This window comes from Hippocampus comes, unplaced genomic scaffold, assembly GCF_001891065.2.
Source record: "Hippocampus comes isolate QL1 unplaced genomic scaffold, H_comes_QL1_v1.1 scaffold86, whole genome shotgun sequence".
NCBI lineage: Eukaryota > Metazoa > Chordata > Actinopteri > Syngnathiformes > Syngnathidae > Hippocampus > Hippocampus comes.
In genome coordinates, this window is record NW_017805882.1 from 1,051,140 (window position 1) to 1,076,213 (window position 25,074).

The window sequence follows — 25,074 nt, forward strand, 5'->3', positions numbered from 1 at the left end:
CTAAACAAAGGTGAACTGGAGAGGTGTGGTGGAAAACTGCACTCATCCACTTCATGAAGCCCTCTGTGCTGGAGGAGGTGTGGAGGGAAATATATACACACTCTCAAACAGCAGCAGTGCTTCTAGCCGTCATTGTGTTGCATTAACCCGTGACTGCGTGAATTATTATGCATTGGTGGGCTTCATTGAATTTTGTGCAGTCAGATACATTTAGTCGAGAGGGTGACCTGCAAGCCATTTAGTGTACATGCATGTATTTTCAGAATAAAACCTTGAGTATAACATCGGGCTCACTTGCCCTTCCGTCTGTTTTCTACTTCTTTTGGTCAGTCAGCCTTAATGTCCAAGTACATAATCTATCTGATGATCATTTTTGTTTGTCTCCCTCCTACTAGCTCCTGGCTAAAGATCCTAAAAATCGTCTCGGTTGTCAGGGTCGCGGCGCCATAGAGGTCAAGCAGCACTCGATCTTCAGGAACATCAACTTCAAACGATTGGAGGCGAACATGCTAGAACCTCCTTTCAGCCCAGATGTAAGAGTAGCACGCATGTGCACGCGCACACACGTATACAAAAAAAAAAAATCACCTTTTTACCACTGCACTTCACTTACCAACTATTTAGCAAATCTTTCTGGGTGGTTTTAAAAAAAGGCCTTGGATGTGATTTTATTTTAAATCTAAAATTGAAATTGACTTGCATGAAAGAAAAAAAAATCTCTCACAGAAATGAAAATGGAGTAGTAGAACTACGCAGTGGTGAAGTTGCACTGTTCTTGAAAGAGAAGCTGTTCAACCAGAGAATTGTTTCTTTTTCAGTCTTATAAATAGACTGGCAGAGAGAATGTAACGGTCCTCAGAGGTTAAACCAATATTTGCTAGTACAGAATGCTCATCTGTTGCTGTGTAGTGTACGGTTGTACTGGTGTGTAATTGGGGCCACGGTGACAGTGGAATCGGGATTTCCCCATTGATGATTATGGGCTTGATTAATCAAGATTATTATTTGAGTCATTTCCAATGAACCTTTCCTTGGGGGTTAAACTTCTACAGCCTTTTTTTCACTGCATGCTCCTGGTCTTTCCTCTTCTGTTAGCCTCGGGCTGTGTACTGCAAAGATGTCCTTGATATCGAGCAGTTCTCCACTGTCAAAGGTGTGAACCTTGACCCCACCGATGACGACTTCTACCACAAGTTTGTCACAGGAAGTGTCTCCATCCCGTGGCAGAATGAGGTAACTGCAGGATCTGGACACTGGGATGATGTCATTTTTCCCACAGCTTGCAGTACAGTACACGCCTACCTTTGTGTCAGTGAAGGGAGAATGTTAGCTATACGCCGACCAGCCATGACATTATGACCACTTGCACCATATTACATAAGGATAGCCAATATAAGATATGTACCAAGGTACCAACGTAGTGTGCATGAGCACCAGGTAGCCCCCAAGGGCGATGTTGATTTATCCCTCTTTGAATTAATAGTAGTTGAGATAAAAACCGTAACAAAGAACACCTAGTATTATGCATTCTTTCCTGACATGTAACCGGTTATCACATAAAGACAAGCTTTGTTAGACGTCACATTTTGTGTTGTCCCCCTTCCACGAAGGAATGACTAAAGGTTAATTTTGAACATGTTGGAGTAAGAGTGCAAAACTAATCACAATAGGCAAAATAATGGAAAACATGAGGTTGGAAGAAGCAAAGTTTCATTTGGTCATGGAGTTGCCACTCCCACTAAAGATGCCAGATGCCACAATTTTTGACAGTGGCACGTCCAAAAAAAGAAAGTGCACGGAACCAAGTCGAATTTCTTGGTGTAAACAGCGCTTATTAAGGGTGCTTCATTCAAATAACATTCTCCCTCCTATAGATGATTGAAATGGAGTGCTTCAAAGAAATCAATGTCTATGAGACTGATGGGACATTATGTCCAGACCTGGACATGAACCGGCCGAACCCTCCACCAAAGAGAGGCTTCTTCTACCGCCTGTTTAGAAGAGAGGCAAGTGCTAGCGCTTCGGCAACTCTCCGAGGGGGTGGGGGCTAAGGTATTTCCTCTCTTCCTTCTTTCCTGTCCTTGCTTTGTCAAAAATCAATTCAATGTGACTCCTGTCTCATGTGATTGCAGCATTTTTAGGTTTAACTTTACAGTCTGATCATTTCCAGGCTTCCTTTTTCCTCTTTTTGTTTACCCCCCTGGGTTGAATTTGACACTTTGGCTGTTATGCTTCAGAAATTATTACAGTTGTCCTCAATGGTGCATTTTGCCTCTTCCTGAATTCCCTGTTTTGGCAGCATCGTTCCTTATATCTGTTTCTGACGTCTTTCATGTGATTGCTTGCTTCAACAGGTAGGTTAAACTGCTTCACACTAATATGTCACATCACGTATGCCTCCTCTTCTTCAGGTCTGTTTTAAGGGCGGTTACAGTGACGATGAGTTTGAGGAGCCCTCGCGACTTTAAACCACTCCCTTTGCACCACCCCCTCTCCCCCAAAACACCCCCAACCCCCTGACACCACCCCTCTCACTTTGCCGCTAATCTTCACCGTAAACTCCAGCCGATTGCAAATCTTAGGAACTCAGTGAATGTTGACCTGTATTTATGAGCTGTATTAAAAGTGTATTATAATTAAAGAAAAAAAAGTATGAGTTTAAAGATTTTGTACCTTTGTACTTGAATTTATGTCTAGATGTATATTTTCACTAAAGGTTGTATTGTACAAAAAGCCATAAAAGTACCACTTGAATGCATACATGACATTTTCATTTTATTGTCTTTGGGAATGACTATGGATATGTGTTTTTTTATTTGTTTGTTTTTGTTTTTTTTAAGAAGCACAGTACAATTTTACTTTTCTCAATGTAGCATAAGGAATTTATTTTTATTTTTAAATGTGCTGTATGTGTTGAGCATTGGCCAATGACATGTTTTTAGCACATCAGATCCAACGATCCCAAATTAACCCCATTGCCTCCTTATCCTTCATGGCTCAGGTACATCTGAATGAATTCTGTCAATAATGGAGAATACATTTGACCATAATTGCTAATGGCAATTTTACAGTACATTATAGTACTGTACATAAAATCCCTCCCGCTCTCACTATTCTCGTGATTGATTGTTAGGTTTAACCCATGTAAGCCTCTTCCCAAGTGGTGCAGATCTTGACTACAAATGTTGGTATAATATCCGACAGTCCAAAAACCTGTGAATTGAAAGGCTCACAATATCACGATCAAGATCAGGCCTTGTTTCCTCCCCCGGCACACAGCCTTTAAATAAATGTCTGTCATTCACTGCTGAGGCAGAGAGATGGGGCATTTCTTTATCCCAGACCCCTTTTTAACCTTCTGATGATACCAATTGTATCTTTCTTATTCTTAGAATCTTTCTCTCAAAACTCTTCCTCTCTTTGTGTTGAATTACTCCTAAAGACCTAGACTAATGAGGAATGATGGCATAATAGGAAAAATCTGACCTGTAGCTGACAATTACTACATGTTGGTGAAACACCTCTGTTGACTTAAATGAACCACCATCTGTTCTGTCAGTAGCTTTTAGCCACTGAAGTGAGTAATAAAACAAAACAAAATAAAACAAAAAAAGCATCTGTGCAGTAGATCGTAAATACTTGGCCAGATGTCCTACTGTAGTATAGAATATGCGGCTACTGTACATTCAGTGATTTAAGCTGTGTTTATACTAGATCAAGGGAACGCTGTTGTAATAGTGTTTACTCTTCCATTTAAGACAAACAATAGTATGTTCTCTTTTTGAAATGGCTTTGAGGTGCTCTCTAGTGAGGATAAAGACAGATAGATGCAGGATTTGAGCCCCTTCCCCATTCCAGCAAAATTGAGTATTGGGGTTTGCTAATTTAGCTGCATTTAGGACTCAGTTTTGGCGGATGTGGTGGCTCTCCAAAGCATTTGATGTTTGGAGATGCCCTTTTGAGGTGGTCAGCGTAACCTCCCACCATCTGTTTTTAATGCTGTGAATACTCTGTTTTTACACATTAGCTTACTGTGTACATTGCATCGTATAAAAAAATGCAGCTTTTTGTGAAGTTCAATGCATTAAATTAAATTTGACATGATTTAATAAGTAAATCCAATCATTTTAAGTTCATTTTGTTTCAATTCCCCCCCCTCTATAGCTCTATTGCTCTATAGAATAAGGCCGCCGTTGCACATTCCATTTTGACAATTCAAACGTGCCATGTTTCTGTTGCTGTCTTGAGTCATTGTTTGTCTTTGTTGTACTCAGGCATGCTCTGAAGCTGACTTTCTTGCCTTTGTAGATATTAGTCTTTTTCGTACTTCTGGCCTCAAAAACTTTGTACATTTAGAGTGCAGCTGTAAAAATCTTCACTTGCTCTCATCGAGAAACTCATGGCTACACTTACCGTTTTCACCTGCCATGGTCAGTAATTTCTCCTCCACATAACATTCATAGCTAGGATGTTTTATTTTTTATGTTTTTGCCAATTATACCAAGAGAAAAAAATGAATCAAATGAAATGTGTACTATCTGGAAAACTGAGGACAGACTGTCTTCGTAGTATGTGCCAATTGCAAGAAGTACATTTGTGACCGTTTTTTTACATTCTTCATGCATACTTCCGTCCATTCTGAAATAAATTCCTTCACTTACAGAAACAAACTTTAAACTGGTCAAAGGTTTTGAATGTCCACACTAAGTGCATTGTTATGGCTGTTTTAAAGAAATACATTTGTTTTATTACTCAAGCATGTATTGGTTTGTAATACATCAGGTTCCTTGTATATGTAAATGACTTTTTAGTGCCAACATATCTCTGGTATCTGAGGACAGTTTAAAATGACAAGGTGACCTGTAAAGATGGCCTTGTTTGAATATGTTGAATGCATTCCTTCTCTGATTGGGATTCAGCCCTTCCAAACTGGGATCAACCTCAGCAGTAGCACTTGAGCGAGAGATCCTCAATTCCTTGATGTCGCTTGGGTCTAGTCATAAGCCTGGAGAACCACTTAGGGCTTCTCATTCTGTGTAGATGTTAGTGCAAAGGTATTTCAAGGAACGCTTTAACTGATATTCCAACAGGGCCTGGGACTTTTTTTTTTCCCCCTTTTCTACCTGTACAGTCATGTTGTTCAACCACTGCAGTCATTGTTAATTCTTGTACAAGTTGTATCACTGGTTGTTGTACCATATCTTACATTTGTAATTATGAAACAATACACTGCCATTTGTATAAAAGTTCACTTGTGTCCTGACTATTTAATGTTATTTAGCATGATTAAAACGTGGTGAGTTGGGCATATTATCCTTTGCCACGTTTACTGTGAAATATCAATATCGCCATTTGTTTGGCTTGGAATAAAATGACCTTGAGGATTTGGTAGTTTTCGGGCAAAGCGGAACCAAGCGGTGTGTCAGATATCCTATGAATCGTTTGTGTGGAAACAGACAAATCCACTCAAGTGTTGCTTTTTGGGTTCAACACAGAACGAAAAGGCGTTTCGCGTGTGACACTTATGGATGTTACTGACTCCCACCTCTCTCTTGAGATTCAAGCAACAGTAATATTCTTTGTTTTAGCCTTTTAGTTCAAATCTTTTATTTGTAATTGAAATTGTACCAATAACTTTGGATGCAAAGCGTCATAGATCTGTCGTGCCGTCCCGTGACTGAAGACTAACAGGGGCGCGGGCGGGGTATGTGACTAAATAGCGATTTATGATTGGTTAATGGCCACCCAACTGTAATCTGATTGGTCAGTGAGTCTCCTTTCGCCCTATTAACAAGCTGTCAGTTTGCCACTTCCTGGTCTGATTTCTGCGGGTACGCATAGCTGCATGAAGTATGGCCCACCAACTCATATTTTCATGGGTAAGGTGCAGTATTGTGCCACGGTAAAAGTCATCTTGGACCTTTGGCTGGAGATAGAGAGCCTTGCGGGAGTTGTAGCAAGGTGCGTTGGTGGCACGCGACTGCACCACGCACCGCGTACCCTGCATGTGCTAAAGCTAGTTAGCTCATAATTGTAAATATTAGCAAGCCAGGCCAGCTTTCTTATTGTGTATTCCAAAAATGGCCACCATGGAGAAGCTAATGAAGGCATTTGAGTCGCTTAAGTCATTCCAGCAGCAGCAGGGACCACCGACCGCCGAGGAGCTTGTCCAGAGACAGTAAGTTGTGTTTTTTTTAAATACAACCTTGTTAGCTTAGCGAGCTAACAACCAAGCTAGACCATTCCGCTCGCCCACGAGTCGTGAAAATGATAATTGCAGCCACACTAATGTCTAATTTACACATTTTAATGTTAAGTCGCACGTTAACATATCTTACGATACTTGCACCCATGCAGCTGTTAATTTAATTTCATTATAACTTGTGACCCTCAATTGGAATTTGTGCAGTATTGCCAGAGCCTAATGTACATTACTATTGTCATAGCAGCAATCTTATTGGTCTATACAGTATTCGTTAACGAGTTCACTGATTGTGCTCTCTAACGATTGCGCGAGAGTCCAGTGCCTTGCAAAAAGTATTTTACCCCTTAATGGAATAATTGACAATTTTTTTCCTGTTCCAACCACGAACATAAATATTTTATTATTGGTATTTCGTGTAGTAGACCAATACACTAAGGCAGGGGTCCCCAACCACCGGTCCGCGGACCGGTACCGGTCCGCCGGGCATTTGGTACCGGGCCGCACAGAAAGAACTTGCCTTAATTCCGGTTTATTTATTTCGGAAAATGAAAGATGTTTTATTTTGAAAAACTACCGGATTCTCCGTTACATCCGTCTGTGTCACACTTGACACACATCAAGCCACGCTTCTCCGTCACGTGACCGATTACTTCAAAACAAACACAGGAGCTAGCAAAATGAGTAAAAAAACTGCTGGAGATCAAATGACGGCGGCCTTAAAAGTACGTTCAAGACAACTGGATTAAAGTTATGGCTGAATATTCTGAGATCGCCATAGTAGCACTGTTGCTATTTCCGACATGCTACCTGTGTGAGGCGGGGCTTTTCTGCAGCAACGGCGACTAAAACAAAATTACGAAGTAGACTTGACCTAAAACACGCACTTGAGGTGTCATTGTCTCCTATTACCCTGAGATGGGACCGTCTGGTTGCAGAAAATCAAGCTCGGTGCTGTGGTGAGTCGTCATTTTCATGCACTTTGAATTTGCGTTGTATCGTATTTTGAAGGCATTAAACATTGCCATAGCGATCGTAGTGTTGCGGCCAGATTAGACGCTCCTTGTGTTTATTATTATATTTCGAAAACACCACAGTTTTCATGCAGCTTATACCATATTATTTTGTTGTATTATTTCCACCACACCTTAAATGCCGGTCCCTGAAAATATTGTCTGACATAAACCGGTCCGTGGGGCAAAAAAGGTTGGGGGCCCCTGCACTAAGGCACATTATTGTGAAATGAAAAGAAAATAATGCATGTTTTTCAAAATATATTTCAGTCTACTTTACTCCGGTTACCCTAAATAAAATGCTGTGCAACCAATTGCCTTCAGATAAAAAAAAAAAAAAAAAATTAAATCACCTAATTAGTAAGTAATGTGTAATTAAATGACTATGAATGCAGCAGTTCTCTGAAGACCTCAACCGTGAGAGGACATTACTGAGGTTTCAGCACCATCGTGGTTGGGAGGATTCTTTGGCGTATCATACTTTTCAGATGGTTTGTTTTTGAAAACATTTTTCTTTCCATTATACAATGATGCCATTTTGTGTTGGTATATCCCAGTAAATCCAATTATTTTGTCAAAGCCACATTGAATACTTTTGCAAGCAGCTGAATCGGGTGCATCACTTGATGCATTGATGGTGTTTGTCTAACAATATTGCATATTTTTTCCTGCTGATTTTTTTTTTTTTTCCTACCCAAAGCTGTGGTAACTACTAATCATCATGGTATTATCGACAATTAATTGTTATGGTATAAACATACATATACATTTGATGCAACCTTTATCAGGGATGGGCACATTCTGGCTCTTTGACTAAAAAAAAAAACAAAATAAAACAAAACAAAAAAAAAACTTAGTATGCACAGATGGAAATTGGTGGTGCTCTCCAGCATTTGAATTGCCCAGCCATTTGCAAACTCTTTATTTTTTATTTTTTTACAAAACTGTACATGATTGTTGTACTCTCCCATCACAGGAAAAAAGAGCAGGCCACAACTAAAAAAGACAGAGTGACACACTGCTTGACAATATGTGAAAACATAGTGGCGCAGTCTCTCAGGTAAGTCTTGCTGCAGTATTTATTGTAAAAATTTGAGCCACTAATTCTCATAATTTGAATAGGGAGCATTTTAGAAATTACGCCAAATGAAACAGTGTTGTGTTTCTGCATCTTTGTATATACGGTAATAACGTTTTCCTCACTCTCTTTCTGCTTGGAGTAGAACATCTCCAGAGTTCCAGAAATTGCTGGGCATCGCAATGGAAATGTTCCTGCTCTGCAGTGACGACAGCGAATCAGATGTCCGAATGGTAGCCGATGAGTGCCTGAACAAAATAATCAAAGTGAGAGAAAAACAATTGTCCTTATTCTTCCTCACCCATACTTTAGTATTAAAACACTGTCTTCAGTTAGTGCTAGCGATTAATTGTCATTTCCAAAAACATTTATACCAACCAGTAAAACTAAAATGATTAGAAAAACACACACAACACTCAGGGACACAAAGTTTGATTAAGAATATATGTCCATTTTGTACAGTAATCCTACTTAGTTTTGTAGAACATGTCTTTTGTCTAAGGGTCTTAAAATGCAATTGAAAGAAAATCCAGAATGTGCCTGATGCTCATTAAATTCTAGCTCGATTTGTAATTACACCCTTTATTTATCCTTTTAAACGATTCAGCCTCATTTGCTACATAATCTTCTGACGTTTCCAATATAGGACCCGAATGTACCCTGACCTTTTAGGCTGTGAAGTTTCAGGGACTAAAATAAATGTTTGCACGTCCTTAGGCACTGATGGACTCTAATCTGCCTCGACTGCAGCTGGAGCTGTATAAAGAAATTAAAAAGGTACTCATTTTGTTTTTACCACTTTGGCTGATGAAAGCTGACAATGTCACAAATGCACAATTATTTGAAAGTTGATTGTTGTTGTTGTGGTGGTGATGAACGCATGCGCCTTACTGTAGAATGGTGCCTCTCGGAGTTTGAGAGCAGCTTTGTGGAGGTTTGCTGAGCTTGCACACCTCATCAGACCTCAGAAATGCAGGTAGACAAAATATTCTGCAGTACAGTAATTAAAGAAATGACTCATAAGAGGAGATTGCTACGAATTAGGCTCTTTTATTGTATTAATTTAAAATAACTATATTTGCTTATTGCGCAAACCATCTAATGAGTTTTCAAATTGTTTCCCCTTGAATTGCAGACCCTATTTGGTCAACCTGTTGCCGTGCCTCACCAGAATCACTAAGCGGCAGGAGGAGACTGTGCAGGAGACACTGGCTTCCGGCATGCCGAAGATCATGTCGGCCTTGGGACACTTTGCAAATGATGGCGAAATCAAGGTGTCCTCTCATAAATCTGATGGTTGACTTTAAGTATTTGGTTGCTCTGACTTTGGTGTTGTGGCAGTTTGGCTGGTATTCCCTCCTTTTTTGTTTTTTCCTCTGAATTCGGTTCTCAAGCAAGCGTACTTTAATTCTAATGGAACTAATCAGCTCATCTCTTCCCTCGCCAATAATATGTCACCAATAAATGGTGATGTCTCAGGTGCTGTTGAAGTCATTGGTTGCCAACCTGAAGTCCAGCTCCCCCGCCATCAGAAGGACAGCTGCCAGCTCTGCCGTTAGTGTGTGCCAGCACTCAAGACGTGCCAGTTACTTTTACACATGGCTCCTTAATGTGCTGCTCGGTAGGATTGGCAAACATATGCTCTTCATACACTCACCTGCACAGTCGACAGTGTTTGCAGAACAGTTTGGCACTCGGCATGCAATGACTTTGATTAGTTATCGTCCGTCACCTTCAGGTCTGGTGATTCCAGTTGATGAGGAACATTTCAGCCATCTCATCCTCGGGGTACTCTTAACTCTGCGCTACCTGATGCCTTTGCTGCAGCAGCAGGTCAACACCTCGAGCCTCAAAGGAAGTTTTGGAGTCATGAAGAAGGAGGCTGATGTGCATCCAACGCCAGAGCAGCTGCTTCAGGTAAAACTTGTACCCAGGGAATACTGTACATTGGTTTGGCCGAGCAAAAGCTTACGCTTCATGAAATTGTTTCCATGTGCCTGCAGGTGTATGAGGTGACTTTACACTACACACAGCACTGGGACCACAATGTGGTGACCGCATCGCTGGAGCTGCTGCAACAAACGTTCAGGACTCCACCTCCAGAGCTTTTGCACATGCTCATTACCGTAGGCACCATTCCACATGCCACAGTGTTTCGTCAGGATACTGAAAGTCGTGTGCGCTCAGGCAGCATCCTGGAGTTCATTGGTAACTACACCTGTCAAGTTTTCATTTTCTGGATTGCACACACATTCCCCTTAAGAACTCTTTAACATTGGACTCACCTTTGATTCAGGTAGTCTGTCACTGACTAACCCATACTTAATTTCGTCTTAATTACTGGTCGTTAGCCTTTTCCTTTTTCTTTCCTCCTCATCCTTTGTCTGAATAGTTGTTTCTTCTCTAAGTCTTTGGAGCTTCTGTTTCTTTTTTCCTCATCACCTCCTGTTTGTGCCTCCTGTTTCCTGTCAATTTCAGCAGGAGCGTCTTCCTGCAGTCCCCTCCTCCTTAGGAAACAGAGAGGTGACTGGCTTACTTTTTGCCCTAATCTCCTTTTCCTTCTTTCGAAGTATAATAACTGATGTTCAGATTTGTCTGGAGTAGTAATTTTACCAGATATTAATGAAGGTACTTTTGTTCAAACACTATCATAAAAATAAACAAACAAAAAATTTGCCATTAGCAATGTCCCAATCACATTTTTTTTCCCACCCTCGTCCGATTCACTGGAACTTGCGAATCTGCCAATACTGAGTTCCGGTCCAGCACAATGGCACTGTATTAACGAGAAGAAAAAAAAGCACGGTCACATTTTTTACACCTTTTATATGGCGGGTGGTTCAAACCAAGTAAAAGATTTAATGCTTTTTTGGGGGGGGCGGGGGGCAAAATAAATTTTCAGGTGGCGTATGAAATTGATTGTGTAAAACGCAGCTTTATCCTTTCCGCTACGCGAAATGCTCAATTTGCATGCCGTTGCACTGTCTCCGCTTTCCACCTTGAATTATTTCCATTCTGCAGACATTATCATTGTTACATGACGTTGGCTTCACGTTAGCTTCTTGCGACAACAGCCGCAATGTTCCCGCACTTTACATCTGCTGTTTCCCCCTCTGTTGCTATGTTGTGTAGTATAATATGTAGATATTTTTTTCTTTTGGCAGTATCTGTGTATCTCTGGATTGTTTTGTTGCTTCGTTGCCCGTCATGATAGGTAAATAAATAGCTCTGAACCCAATCTTTTCCCCTCAATTCCAATCCACCGAAAATGACGTGATCGGACAGTCCCCATTTTGAACATTTTTACCGGTTTGGCTCGTGTAAATTTTCTGCCTCCGATCAGGTTTTATATTAATAGGTTTGTATTGAAGAACCTTTTTTGCTATATTTTGTAGTCATGTAAATTGTGTTTTTCCAGGTAAAATGCTTTCAGGGGAAGAGGATGGTTTGGAAGATGATTCTGAAAAGACCGAGGTCCCGACTGGCGCTTTCACAGGTTTGGTCATCCTGTAACTTCGTAAGCAGTAATTTGCTTTTGCTTTATTCCGCATTATCGCTTAATGTATACTGTTCAAACTTGTTCCAGAGTGCCACTGCTACAGAATGGAACTTTTTGCCAGCCAGCCATGTCCTTCGACATGTTAATGATTTCATGCCACTAAAGCCCTACGGACTATGCCCCATAACAGTAACGCAATCATTTTATGTGTTTATTTTCTCCAGCATCTGTCGTTGGCGCTGATGTCTCCTCGGCAGCCCAGGTGGACATCATCACTGAACAGCCACGCTCCTCCCAGCATACCTTGCAGCCGGATGACTCTGTGGACTTGAGTGCCTCCTCTGAGCAAGGCGGGGGTGGAGGCGGGACATCTGCCTCAGATACTCCTGAGTCATCCAATGAAAATGAGGAGGAGATGCTGAGTCGGAGCTCAAGCAGTGGTGCGAATGTTACTCCGGAGACGGCTGACGACACTTCAGCAGATAACGCCATACCAGATGGAGGGCCCTTAATTGAAGGTGGGCCACTCCTAAGCACCAATGACGGCTCACTCCCAGCCAGCGACTCCTCTCAGACAACCACCGAAGGGCCGGACTCAGCTGTTGTTACCCCCTCGGATGTTGCAGAGCTGGTCAGTCTGATTGAATTGTATTTGTAGTGGATGTTTGATTCTGACCTTTCTGATACCTTTTTTAAACCAATACAAGGAGATAAATCGGTTTACATGTTAACATGTCATTTGTCAGTGATCAGATTTTCTCTAGGCAGTTGGTGCAGCCAACAGTCATGTCTGTTTGCCGAGTAGCTGTTTTGTGTATCTGTTGTATCTGTTACACTTTTATCAATTTATATTTTACATTTAAGGTGTGTTTGGAAATTAACTTGGATGGCCAAACACGACTGAGAGTGGTGTGTTCGGAGGGGCAGACCGCACTCTCCTCCCACTAATTTCCAAACGCACACAAATTTAGAAACCAATCAGCAGCTCGTGCTTGAACTGTTTACATCTGTACTAAACTTGACACCCATTTGATCGCCTGGATCAGATTGGCATAGAGTTTGAATTTCATGCAAAATCTGTGATTGGCTGTAATGTCCTAATTTGCCGATCGATCAGTGACTGGATTCAGTTGCTGATTTGGTCCACAACATGTGAGACAATATGCAAAATTGTCGGTTATTGTTTTCCAAAGTAAAAGCAGATGTTTGCAAATGACTTATTTGGAATTAACACAAAGATAATTAGTCTGATTTCATGAAGGACGACAGCAATCGATGAGAGTAATTACTCATGAGAGACTAACATATTGACGATTTGAACAATTTTACATTAAGCAAAGTGTCTGAACAAATACTCAATTTTCAAAAGAATCATTTTAATTGTCAATTGGATTAGTTGTCGATTAATCGTTGCATTTCTAGTCTATTTCCTGTGATCTTGATTTACTGTGGAATCCAAAATGACCTCGGATATCAGATTTAAATGTTGAAGGCGCTGGCTTCTCGCCACTGCTGCTTGATTTGATCACCACTTTGGTGTGTTTTTGGGTTGAGTGAAGCCTTTGTCCACCACTCACCAGGAGGTGAAACCATTCAGATTTGCTGAATTGATATTGAAATGGGGAGGGGAATTTTGTGATGCATCAATTAATCAATATTTCTGCCCACATGTGCTACCTTATCGGTGCAACATATTATTTTGCCTTTAAATCACCACATTGACAAGGTGCGACAGAGAGAGAGAGAGCGCTGTCCATTTGTAATCAACTCTGTAGAGGGCGGTCTTGTTAGTCAAATTAGTCACATTCGAAATGACTGGAGAACTTAAACATAGTCTTGTGGTGTGATTGCATTTCAGTGTAATTTACTGGACACCTCAGGTATTACTTGTGTGTTACCATAAGGTGCTGGATGGTAGTGAGAGCCAATACTCCGGGATGCAGATCGGAACTCTGCAGGATGAGGAAGATGAAGGCACAGCACCTTCATCCCAAGAGGAAGTCTCGTTTCTCCCATCGGCACTCGGTATATTACTTTACACCCCCCTCCCCCGCCCTTCAAAAAACAAACAATAAATGACGTACCGGTACTAGAAATTATTCAAGGATGGTGCCACTGTGTGTGTTTATGCAGCTCTGAGCAAACCGCATCTCTTCGACCTAAGAGGTCACAATCGGCAGGGTTCTGACAGCAGCGTGGACCATTTCATACCAAAGGAGGAATCTACTGAAATTGAACCTGAGAGCAAGGTAACTTAACACAGTTTGACTGTGTTTCACAATGTAAGTGACAGTAATATATTTTAATTTCACAACAAATTTCCTTTCTTCTTCCTCAGCCATCAAGTATAAATGGTCCAATTGGACATTATACAGACCAGGGTGCGGAGCCACTCATGCACTGTGTCAGGCTTCTTGCGGCTTCTTTCCTATTGACGGGACAAAAGAATGGTGAGTATGAATTAATGTTTAAAAATAAATAAATAATTTGGCAAAAGCAAGTAACTACGTTAAAATATACTTCTCATAGGGTTACAATGATCCTGAACATGAATATAGAACATTAGCATTTCAATAACATTCAAGGGTTAACATAAGGTTAAAAAAAATCTTTATAATGGCTGGGGAAGTGTTGCTGTGTACCGGTATATTTGTGATAGATTTTGTTTGCCTTTGTATCACTAGGTGTGATCCCTGACAAGGAGGTACGAGTGAGTGTGAAGGCCCTGGCGGTCAGTTGCATTGGAGCAGCTGGGGCACTGCTTCCTGAAGCCTTCTTCAATTCCCTCTACCTGGAGCCGCTGGACGGCATCCCAGTGGAAGGTAAAAAAAAAATAAAAAAAAAAAAAAATATATATATATATATATGTATATATATATATCTACTTAGTGTATTTTACACAGAGTTTGAATTCCATTCCATACCAAAATTGGTTGAATGCGCCTGAAGGTTTGGTGTCTCCAGAGGACTCACTGGAACTGACTCTGTACACTGAAGTTATTGTAGTTAAAAAAGCAAACAAAATGACAAGTAAAATCATTTTAAAAAAATCCTTAATTTGTATTTAGAAATAACTTTTTCTCAACTGTTTTTGGTTTTAATTGGATACTTTTTTTCTTTTCTTTTTTTTTTTTTTTAAATACAACTCGCCTTTTGAAACACACTTTCGAATGGTACCGAAGTAAAATGCGGCACAGTAATTTTTCTTCTCTCCCTGTGAGGTGTTATTGTACCCTACTTGGAACACACACTTCACCGTTTTATATAATAGGCAGTGAATATTTTTTTTGAAAATCAAACAGTTGGTTCTGCCCCAGGTTGGAACCCAGATGTCCGCCGTTCCCAGGGTTGAAAGCCAACTGCACATCCGCTGAGCTCAGAGTGTAGTTTGACCAACACACACTTACTGTACAGTGTGAGATGACACTAGCTCTCGACTCTCCAAACTATTTCTAAATGCAAATAAACACTATTAAAACTCTACAAACCTAACACCAGCACCTATAAGCCTGTTGCTTCGCTTGCCTAAGTGTTTTATAAAAAACAAAGCAAATAGTCTGCATAGCAAAGGTAATTATACTATAGTGGTTACCAAGTACAACCTTTGACCCGACTTGTACCTACAATGTCTTTTCAGAGCAGCAGTATGTCAGTGACGTGCTGGACCTAATTCACCATGGAGACCCACAGATTAGAGGTGCCACAGCTATCCTCTGTGCAGCTATTATTCAGGCTGCACTCATGAAAACTCGTTACCACATACACACCTGGCTGGCCAGTGTGCAGAGCGCAACAGGTCAGTGTGTTTTCTGATGTAGGAAGGCAGCCAGAGAACAGTTTGGAATTTGTCATCAATACTGAACTCATCCTTTTCAGGTAACCCTTTGTCCCTTGTGGACTTGGTGCCCTTGCTGAGAACATCTCTAAAAGATGAATCTTCAGTAACCTGCAAGATGGCTTGCTTTGCAGTCAGGGTAATTTTCTGTGGTTGTAGTGGTGCACTTTTTTTTCTTTTTTTTTTTTCTTTTTCTAAATGCGTACTGCTCCTATATTTCAGCACTGCATCATGACCATATGCAGCAGTACACTAAGTGAACTGGGCCTGCAGTTGGTGATCGACCTGCTGGCCCTGACGGACTCATCCTACTGGCTTGTCCGCACTGAACTGTTGGAGACCCTGGCTGAACTGGATTTTCGGCACGTGTTTTTTTTTCCTTGTCTTAATTTTTAAAAGGTGCTTTAAAAAAGTGAATTAATCCCCCTCCCCTTCCCCCATTGTCTCCTAGGTTAGTTAATTTCCTTGAGAGGAAAACTGAAACTTTGCACAAAGGCGATCATCACTACACTGGGGTATTTCTACTTTTTTCCTGCTCTACTTGTATGATGCAAAGTTTTTTTACCTTTGTAGCTTTATAAGCTTCGAGTGGTCCTCCAATGTGTGTCTATTTTGCCTTCATATTAGCACCTTCGACTGCAGGACCGGGTCCTAAATGTAGTCATTCGTCTGTTGGGTGATGATGACCCGAGAGTCCGCCATGTGGCGGCTTCTGCTGTCAGCAGGTATACTTTTACTTCGACTATTGACTCATTACGATTATTGCCTCATAAAATGTTACTTACTTGATTCAGTGCTATTTGAATTTTTCACAGTCTTGCTGATTCAATACACAAGATAGAGGTTTTGGTTGAATGTATCCCTTCATCACATCCTTTCTCACCCATCAGGCTCGTATCTAGATTGTTTTATGACTGCGACCAGGGCCAGACAGACCCTGTTGTCGCTATTGCCCGAGACCAGAGTTCAGTTTACCTGCAGCTGCTGATGCACGAGGCGCAACCTCCCTCTCAATTCACAGTGAGCACCATCACAAGGTAACCATGGCTCTGCCACATTAATGCAACTGCCCAAGATGATTTAAAAATCCATTTTATTAAGGTGTCAATTTTAACCTGAGGCTTATTTCAACATCTAACTATTTTCTCTCTGACAGGACTTATAGGGGTTTTAACCTGTCAAACATGGTGTCTGACATCACAGTGGAAAACAACTTATCTCGAGTTGTCACCGCTATCTCCCATGCGTTCTCCTCCTCTACCTCGAGGGCATTGACCGTAAGCTTTAACGTGCAGATGCGGCCAAATAATTTAACAACTTAAAATATGATTTGTCATATGCCTTTTTTCTTTTTTTTTTTTTTTTTTTAAGTTTGGCTGCTGTGAAGCACTGTGTCTCCTGTCTTCAAATTTTCCAGTCTGCACATGGAGCACAGGCTGGCACTGTGGCTATGTTAACTCCAATAGTACACTTTCATCTCGAGGCAGTCTCAACCGCAGCAGGGGCAGGGCTTTAAGGTTTGTAAACACGCGTGTAGGGCTGTGCGATATGGCTAAAATTTTATATCTCCTTTTGCCAGGTATTGTGATGATACAATAATGATATTACTAAGGGTTCAGTGAAAACTATGCATTTTTTAAAAGGAAAAAAAATATCAACCCAAAAGGATATGGAAAGTGTCCTGGTATATGTGTACCATCTGTATATACTTGACAGCGAACATGGAAGTGGATTGCATGTGCGCTGTCAAGGCAGCAGCGGCTGCTTGTGCCCCTCGCTCGCGCTGCGTGTGTCCCTCCTCCCTCTCGGCCTCTGCAAGATCATTGCCATCGGCTGCTTTTAACTGACGATCAACGCCAAACTTGGAAGGTGGAATGTGGTTAGTTGAATTTACATGCAGCACAAACCTGGCAAGGTCACATGACTGATATCGTCCCCATTTCGATATTATTTTGAATGTTCATGTCTCGATTTCTGTATGAAATTAAAAAAAAAAAAAAACGCCTTGGGCTTCACTATACTGAATATTGAAAAATGTGATAATAGTTCATTCCATGTAATATGCATATTGCAAAGACATGGAATTGTATACTTTTAATCTGACCTTAACCAATCAACCGTAACCTTAAATGCATATTGCCATCCAATAGGAGAACAGTACCTTGGGGGCATTACTCTCATGAAATAACTTTTTCTCTCTCTTGTCATGACAATTAATTCACCAAGAATACGGTGAGCCTTCTTATTTTGCGGCATGAGAAACAAGTTTTCATGAGTTCATTTCTTTAGATAGATGTTAAATATCATGATAATCAACCCGCATATCGCATTTTTTTTCTAATATTGCACAGCCCTAACGCATGCCCACAAAGCACTTTGCTTTTATATTGTTACATGTTTCTGATGATTTATTTATTTATTTGGGACGTACTGTTATTTAGTCTCTCCCAGCCGAGCAATACTCCAAACTCAAACCCAAACTCCTCCTCCCCTGATATGGAGCAAAGGACTTTAACAGTGGGAATGACCAACATGGTGCTCTCCTTGCTGTCATCTGCCTGGTTCCCACTCGACCTCTCTGCACACCGGGATGCCTTGTTGCTTGCTGGCAACCTGCTAGCTGGTCAGTAATGCACACAAATCACAAGGCCTGTATGGCTTGAAATTAATCCCAAAATGCATATCCTTTGTGCAAGAACAAATATCTGTATTTGTATTACAGCTAGTGTGCTTTCTGGATAGTTTTAAGTCTTATGCAATTAATCTTCTTGGTTTAAGCGGTGGCTCCTAAATGCATGCGCAACCCCTGGGCTGGAGAAGAAGAAGGTAGCAGTGGCAGCTCTTATCCTAGTGGAGTCCCAAATAAGATGGAAGAACCCTGGGCAGCATTGTCAGAGCGCTCCCTTGTGACAGTGGTGGACCAGCTTTTTTTCCACCTCCTGAAAGTTCTCAACATCTGTGCCCATGTACTGGATGATACTCCTCCAGGACCAGCAGTTAAGGTTGGATTTTTGTCTCTCTGGATAAGTTCCTTTCAAGTGACTGAATTGCTTCACACTTCCTCTTCCTGCAGGCCACACTGCCTTCCCTGACCAACACACCCTCACTCAGTCCCATTCGCAGGAAGGGCAAAGAGAAGGAGGCTGCTGATCCCAATGCTGTGCCTTTGAGCCCAAAGAAAAGCACTGAAAGCAACGCTGGTACATAACACACCACGGAGGAACTGACATGCCTCCCCCTTCGTGCACTGTAAACACTAAAGTTGAGTTTTTGTTTTTGTTTTTTTTTTGGGGTGTGGGTGAGCAGGCAGAGTTGCTGACAGCACTAGTGGAACAGCAGTAAACAAGTCTAACACTCTTGGCAACTTCTACCACCTGCCACCCTACCTCAAGCTGTATGATGTTCTCAAAGCAACTCATGCCAACTATAAGGTATACATCTTGAAGATTACTCACTGATATACCAGAAACCTGATGGTTTTTTGCAATGTATCTCCTAGGTGACATTGGACCTTCACAACAGCCACGAGAAGTTTGGCGGTTTCCTTCGTGCTGCCTTGGACGTGCTCTCTCAGCTGCTTGAGCTGGCCACACTTCATGACATTAGCAAAGTATGTTTTCTTTCTTCTTCATTTTGTAGGGTTGAAGCTGACCTGATTTTTAGTTTGCTGAACTCTTTGGAGTAAATTTCAGATTAACTTGCTACCCTCCTCCCATTTAGTGTGTGGAGGAAATTTTGGGCTATCTCAAGTCCTGCTTCTCGCGAGAACCTACCATGGCTACGGTTTGTGTTCAGCAGGTTAGTACCTGGTGTAGGTATGCTTTTTGTTTTAGGATTGTGTGTGGAAGTCTTCATATGGCGCACCACTGAGCAGTGTGTTGCCACCAGGGACTCCACATAGAGTAAGGCTGGATCCTGCCGACAGGGCCTGTAAAGGCGTTGGTTTCCCTGTGCGATGGTTCCATACATTCTATAATTACTGCAAAATGAGAGAGTTGAAAAACCATCAGAATAATTTGTGAAGGTAAATCACCAGTAAAATTATGTCCATGTATTCTATTTTCCTATAGTTGTTAAAGACACTGTTTGGAACCAATTTGGCATCCCAGTATGAAAGTGTCTCAAGTGGACCAAGCCGTGCCCAAGGCAAGGTGCTCCGCCTTGGCTCATCTAGCCTGAGGCCAGGGCTGTATCACTACTGCTTCATGGCACCATACACACACTTCACACAGGCTCTGGCTGATGCCAGTCTCCGTAACATGGTGCAGGCTGAGCAAGAGCAGGATGCTTCTGGGTGGGTTTAAATATATAGACCAGACGCAAGAAAATGGCTTTCTTTTTTGTCTGCATCCTAAATTTGTTGCTTTTCTTCACTTCCAGGTGGTTTGATGTGATGCAGAAAGCATCAAACCAGCTGAGGTCAAACATTGCGAATGCAACACGCCACAGAGGCGACAAGGTACCTGTCTATTTCATGTTGCCCAGGATAGTTGATCACAAAATATATATCATTAAAATAACCCTGAGATATGGTATCTTTATTATTTTTGTTTTGTTTTTAATATGCTGCTATTCTGAAATCGTTTGCCTAGAATGCCATCCACAACCACATCCGTCTCTTTGAACCACTCGTGATAAAAGCTTTGAAGCAGTACACAACCAGCACCTCTGTGGCTCTCCAGAGACAGGTTCTGGACCTTCTGGCCCAACTTGTGCAGCTCAGAGTCAACTACTGCTTGCTGGACTCTGATCAGGTTGAACAGTTGAACCGTATGATCTGCATTTACTGTCGTAAATTATTCTCTCTCAACGCCGTTTTTTTTTGTTGTTGTTGTTGTTGTTGTTGGCCCCCCTCCCTTTGTTATAGGTGTTCATAGGGTTTGTCCTGAAACAATTTGAATATATTGAAGTGGGCCAGTTCAGGTAAGTTTATCAATGTGTCACAAACAAATGCCTCCACTGTATATGTATTTTTGTGCCGTACTGTTTTACGTTTATATATGCCATTGCAGTTTTTATTTGAATGTAACAAAGCTATTTAACTCAATGGATTATGATTGTTTCTCTCAGAGATTCAGAGGCAGTCATTCCCAACATCTTTTTCTTCTTGGTGCTGCTGTCTTACGAACGTTACCATTCCAAGCAAATAATCAGTATCCCCAAAATCATCCAGCTCTGTGATGGCATAATGGCCAGTGGTCGGAAAGCTGTCACACATGGTAAGAATTACACACAGGATACAAGTTTGTAAGTACAGAGTGAAAACAGATTCCGTACAAGTAATTCTGATCCATTATTTCCCATTTTATCTGAAGCTATCCCTGCCTTGCAGCCAATAGTTCATGACCTGTTTGTCCTGAGGGGCTCCAACAAGGCAGATGCAGGCAAGGAGTTGGATACGCAGAAGGAAGTGGTGGTCTCTATGCTGCTCAGACTTGTTCAGTACCACCAGGTATATCTTTTGGAAGAAGGCACCACAAAGTGTTCTCAAGCCATCCAGACTTTGCCTCTTCTAGATGTATTTATTTTTCATCTGGAATATAGGTTTTGGAGATGTTCATCCTGGTTCTCCAGCAGTGTCACAAAGAAAATGAGGACAAGTGGAAGAGGTTGTCCAGACAGATTGCAGATGTCATACTTCCCATGATTGCCAAGCAGCAGGTAACACTGGACTGTTTGGAATGGAGACTGCAGTATGTTATAGTTATAATAGGGAATCGCATATACAGTTCATTTGCATAAAGTTTGGGACATCAACACAATTCTCATGTTTTTGGCTTAAACGGCGCCACAATGGGTTTGAAATGAACAAACTGTGCTTTAACTGCAGACTGAGCTTTTATTTGGGGGTATTTACATCCAAATAAGGTGAACGGTGTAGCTATTACAACAGGCTGTTATGGACATAAAAGGAGAGGAACTTTTGTGTGGCCCCCATCCTCTCCTGACGATCAACCCTATTGTGCACCTTTTAAGCATACTGGAGCAAAGGGTGTATGAGGGTCGGAGGCAGTAGCAAAAGATCTATGAAGGTAGGAGGCAGCTCACATGAAACAGTAGCTCAAGGAGGTTGTTCTGACATCCTGGAAAGAAATTCAAGCAGAAGCTGTCGAGAAAGTCTCAAGTTCAATAGATGCAAGACTTGTGAAGACTTATAAAAATAAGAGGTCATATGTTACAATATAACTTCACCTGTTAAGATAATTTTGATTGAAACAGCTTTTGATTTCAGCAAATACAACCTCCTAATGCTGCAAATTCAACAAATGACTATTTTCAGTTCTTTACAACTTATAAAATGTCGTGAAACACTGCTGTGCATAATTTGGAACAGCACATTTCAACAAAATCGACATCACACCTTTTTTTCATTTCAAATCCATTGTGGTGGTGTTTCGAGCCAAAAAGATGAATTGTCGATGTCCCGATATTCTTGGACCTGACTATCTAGTTTGGTCCCATCTGTTGCCATTTTCACAATTGTGTGGTCTCTTTCAATAGATGCATTTGGATTCTCCTGAGGCTTTGGGTGTTTTGAACACTCTATTTGAGACTGTAGCACCTTCCTCTCTACGGCCTGTGGATATGCTGCTCAAGAGCATGTTTGTCGTCCCGTGTACCATGGTGAGAAATCACAATTTGACCAGTCATTTCCAGTTATGTTCTTTAATCCTTACACCATTCCTTCAGGCATCAGTGACTACAGTCCAACTGTGGGTCTCTGGTATCCTGGCAGTGCTCAGGGTACTTGTCTCTCAGTCAACTGAGGACATTGTGTTGTCGCGAGTGCACGAGCTCTCCCTCTCCCCACATCTTCTTTCCTGCAACACGGTCCGCCGCCTCTATCAACAGAGCCCCTCTCCAAATACCCCTCCCACCTTGGATTCATTTGGTAGTCAAGAACATAATGGTGATACACAGAAAGCCCTACCTGAGGAAACCTTTGCCAGGTTCGTGGGAAAACATGCATAGCGGTTTTTTGAGCTCCTGTTGAAATGTGGACAATTTTTAGTGGGGGGGTTGTGGGGGGCATCAAATTAGAGTATGCATTATTTCTATTATCTGTCCATAATATAAGTGTTGGGGGCTGTAATGAAATTTTTAGATTGTGTAATATGTGATCATTGACCCAAGAATATACACCCTTGTGGATGCAGTGATGCTTTGTTTTCTGTGTGTTTTCACCTGTCGACTTAGAATTTAGTTTTTTATCTTTGCCTTAGATTCTTGCTCCAAATGGTTGGAGTGCTGCTGAATGAAATTTCCTGCAAACAAGTTAAAGTGGACATTACGGAGCAGCAACACACTTTCTATTGCCAGCAGCTGGGTACACTGCTCATGTGTTTAATACACATCTTCAAAAGTGGTAGGCATTTATCAAATTGAAATCTGTTAAGGCGATGAGCCTGGTCCCATTAGCATTGACATTTTCACTTCTCCCCCATTCAGGTATGTTTCGTAGAATCACCGCTGCAGCCAGCCTCCTCCTAAAAGGTGAGGGTGCCAGTGGCCAGAATGAATCAGAGGCTGGACTCTATTACCATCTAGAGATCCTGAACAGCATGGTGCAAGGCTTGATCACCACTCACCCCTCCCTGGTGCTACTCTGGTGCCAAGTCCTACTCCTCATCAACTACACAAACTACTCCTGGTGGACTGCGGTTCACCAGACACCAAGGTAAGAACAGTCTGGACATCGGTGAATGTTTCACGTTTGTGTGTTTTCTTTTTTTCACAACAAAATCCAAGGTACGGTTGTAATCGGTGAGTGAATCAGTAGTCATATTTTGTTGGTTTGCTTGTTTATTGAACATATAAAGAGATAGCAGGAAGTAAAGAAAAATCGTGATCATTCAGCACAATTTATGTTCAAAGGAAGTCGGAAGAAGTAAAAACCTATTTAGTCCTACGCTTTGAGCTTTGTGAATTTTAATTTTACTGGGCTCTCTATCAGGAGACACAGCAGATCATGTACCAAACTGCTCAGCCCACACTCTTCAGGAGAAGCTGATGAGGAGAATCCTGTGTCGCTCTTCTCCATGATCAACAGAGAGATTGTCCGCAGGGGAGCCCTCATCCTTTTCTGTGATTATGTGGTGAGCCTGTTCGATTAGAACAGAATTTTTGCAAGTTGTCACAATTCTTACACCAACACAAAATATTTGCTCCAGAATTACATTTGCAATTGTCTTTGTAGTGTCAGAACCTCCATGACTCTGAGCATCTCACCTGGCTGATAGTTAACCATGTGAGTGATCTTATCAGCCTTTCCCATGAGCCACCCGTGCAGGATTTCATCAGTGCTGTGCACCGAAATTCAGCTGCCAGCGGTCTGTTCATTCAAGCTATTCAGTCCCGCTGTTACAACCTGACCAATGTAAGCACTTTGATCTGGCCTTTTTTACATATATCCAGACTGCCTGTTATTACTGTGTAAGCGATGCAATAGTCACCGTTTCAGTGTTGTCGTGACCATGTTAAAATATTTGCATATTCAGAGATGAAAGTCCTCCGGATTTTCCCGGAATTCCAGATATTCAAATTTTAATGAAAATTTCTCCGGAGAATTGAGGAAAAATTGCCTAAAATTAATCCGGATATTAGTTGACAACATTGAATGAACACGCGTTTGAGTTCGTTGTTTTGCTTTCACGACCGTAGCCATGTTGAGGCACTAACACTAGTAACAGTAAAGAGATTTTCGTCTCTTTATAAACACACTTGCTAAACCCCAGTGGAACGAATAAAAGACGCCGTGGACAAGACAGTTGTTGTCGTAAAAAATATATTTGGACAAAAAGGAAAACACACAGATTGGCAGAAAAACGTGTCCGTCCGACTTCGAGTGTCGTCTCGGTTAGCTTAGCTTAGCTGTTGTCGTGTGTGACGTCGGTTGCGTCGGCGCTGATTGGTTGAAATCAAAAGACGCGCTTGCGTACATGTTCGCGCTGACGCACGCACAGCAGAGAGCAACGGACTATCTACTGCTGAGACGCACTTCGCTCGAGTGGCGTCGCCACAACAGTAATACCCTCGCCTCGCATCCTCATGGCCTCGTCATATCTCGGAGATTTCGAAATTTCGGCGAGAACGGAAGCCACAAAGGGTGCATGTGTGCACATAAAAGGAAGATTAATCATTGAATGTCGAGTATTTGAATAGCGTTTTGTGTAGACTAATTCATGCGTGATCGGCCAGGTGTGTGTGACTGTGTGTGTGTACATATATATATTTTTTTTCTTGGAATTTTCAGGAAAGTCCACTTTCATCTCTGCATATTTAATCAGCACTGTAGACCTTTTAACGCATCCATTTATTATCTGAACCACTTTATCCTCACGGGGGCTACCGGCGTGCTGGGGCCTATCCCAGCTGTCTTTGGCCAGTAGGCGGGGCAGTACACACTGAACTGGTTGCCAGCCAGTCGCAGACCTTTCAACCCTAATT

The 25,074-nt window shown here is 41.7% G+C and overlaps 2 protein-coding genes across 10 annotated transcripts in view; both read left to right on the plus strand.

Moving 5' to 3' along the window:
• Positions 1-3,613, plus strand: part of grk4 (G protein-coupled receptor kinase 4) — a 50,261-nt gene extending 46,648 nt beyond the window's left edge. For 3 of the 4 annotated variants that reach the window (XM_019889273.1, XM_019889276.1, XM_019889275.1), the window contains exons 13-16: positions 396-533; positions 1,096-1,233; positions 1,875-2,006; positions 2,412-3,613. In XM_019889273.1, the coding sequence (XP_019744832.1) occupies positions 396-533; positions 1,096-1,233; positions 1,875-2,006; positions 2,412-2,468 (465 nt within the window). In that variant the 3' untranslated portion in view covers positions 2,469-3,613. Of the gene's footprint in view, positions 1-395; positions 534-1,095; positions 1,234-1,874; positions 2,053-2,411 lie in introns of all 4 variants that reach the window. The other variant, XM_019889274.1, reaches the window with a different exon arrangement.
• A 2,184-nt stretch (positions 3,614-5,797) lies between these two features.
• The window catches only part of htt (huntingtin), a 33,225-nt gene continuing 13,948 nt past the window's right edge, over positions 5,798-25,074 (plus strand). For 2 of the 6 annotated variants that reach the window (XM_019889217.1, XM_019889221.1), the window contains exons 1-43: positions 5,798-6,178; positions 8,192-8,275; positions 8,439-8,559; positions 9,011-9,070; positions 9,190-9,269; positions 9,429-9,567; positions 9,773-9,914; positions 10,032-10,210; positions 10,297-10,501; positions 10,772-10,816; positions 11,712-11,789; positions 12,017-12,423; positions 13,697-13,817; positions 13,926-14,041; positions 14,131-14,242; positions 14,477-14,614; positions 15,430-15,588; positions 15,669-15,766; positions 15,850-15,989; positions 16,079-16,142; positions 16,255-16,352; positions 16,518-16,664; positions 16,784-16,904; positions 16,999-17,144; positions 18,069-18,250; positions 18,406-18,629; positions 18,701-18,827; positions 18,934-19,058; positions 19,127-19,237; positions 19,348-19,425; positions 19,698-19,921; positions 20,008-20,086; positions 20,220-20,381; positions 20,495-20,550; positions 20,698-20,846; positions 20,943-21,079; positions 21,172-21,288; positions 22,129-22,251; positions 22,318-22,577; positions 22,851-22,993; positions 23,077-23,305; positions 23,582-23,723; positions 23,825-24,004. In XM_019889217.1, the coding sequence (XP_019744776.1) occupies positions 6,081-6,178; positions 8,192-8,275; positions 8,439-8,559; positions 9,011-9,070; positions 9,190-9,269; positions 9,429-9,567; positions 9,773-9,914; positions 10,032-10,210; positions 10,297-10,501; positions 10,772-10,816; positions 11,712-11,789; positions 12,017-12,423; positions 13,697-13,817; positions 13,926-14,041; positions 14,131-14,242; positions 14,477-14,614; positions 15,430-15,588; positions 15,669-15,766; positions 15,850-15,989; positions 16,079-16,142; positions 16,255-16,352; positions 16,518-16,664; positions 16,784-16,904; positions 16,999-17,144; positions 18,069-18,250; positions 18,406-18,629; positions 18,701-18,827; positions 18,934-19,058; positions 19,127-19,237; positions 19,348-19,425; positions 19,698-19,921; positions 20,008-20,086; positions 20,220-20,381; positions 20,495-20,550; positions 20,698-20,846; positions 20,943-21,079; positions 21,172-21,288; positions 22,129-22,251; positions 22,318-22,577; positions 22,851-22,993; positions 23,077-23,305; positions 23,582-23,723; positions 23,825-24,004 (5,946 nt within the window). In that variant the 5' untranslated portion in view covers positions 5,798-6,080. The remainder of the gene's footprint in view (positions 6,179-8,191; positions 8,276-8,438; positions 8,560-9,010; positions 9,071-9,189; positions 9,270-9,428; positions 9,568-9,772; positions 9,915-10,031; positions 10,211-10,296; positions 10,502-10,771; positions 10,817-11,711; positions 11,790-12,016; positions 12,424-13,696; positions 13,818-13,925; positions 14,042-14,130; positions 14,243-14,476; positions 14,615-15,429; positions 15,589-15,668; positions 15,767-15,849; positions 15,990-16,078; positions 16,143-16,254; positions 16,353-16,517; positions 16,665-16,783; positions 16,905-16,998; positions 17,145-18,068; positions 18,251-18,405; positions 18,630-18,700; positions 18,828-18,933; positions 19,059-19,126; positions 19,238-19,347; positions 19,426-19,697; positions 19,922-20,007; positions 20,087-20,219; positions 20,382-20,494; positions 20,551-20,697; positions 20,847-20,942; positions 21,080-21,171; positions 21,289-22,128; positions 22,252-22,317; positions 22,578-22,850; positions 22,994-23,076; positions 23,306-23,581; positions 23,724-23,824; positions 24,005-25,074) is intronic. The other 4 variants (XM_019889216.1, XM_019889220.1, XM_019889219.1 and 1 more) reach the window with 3 other exon arrangements.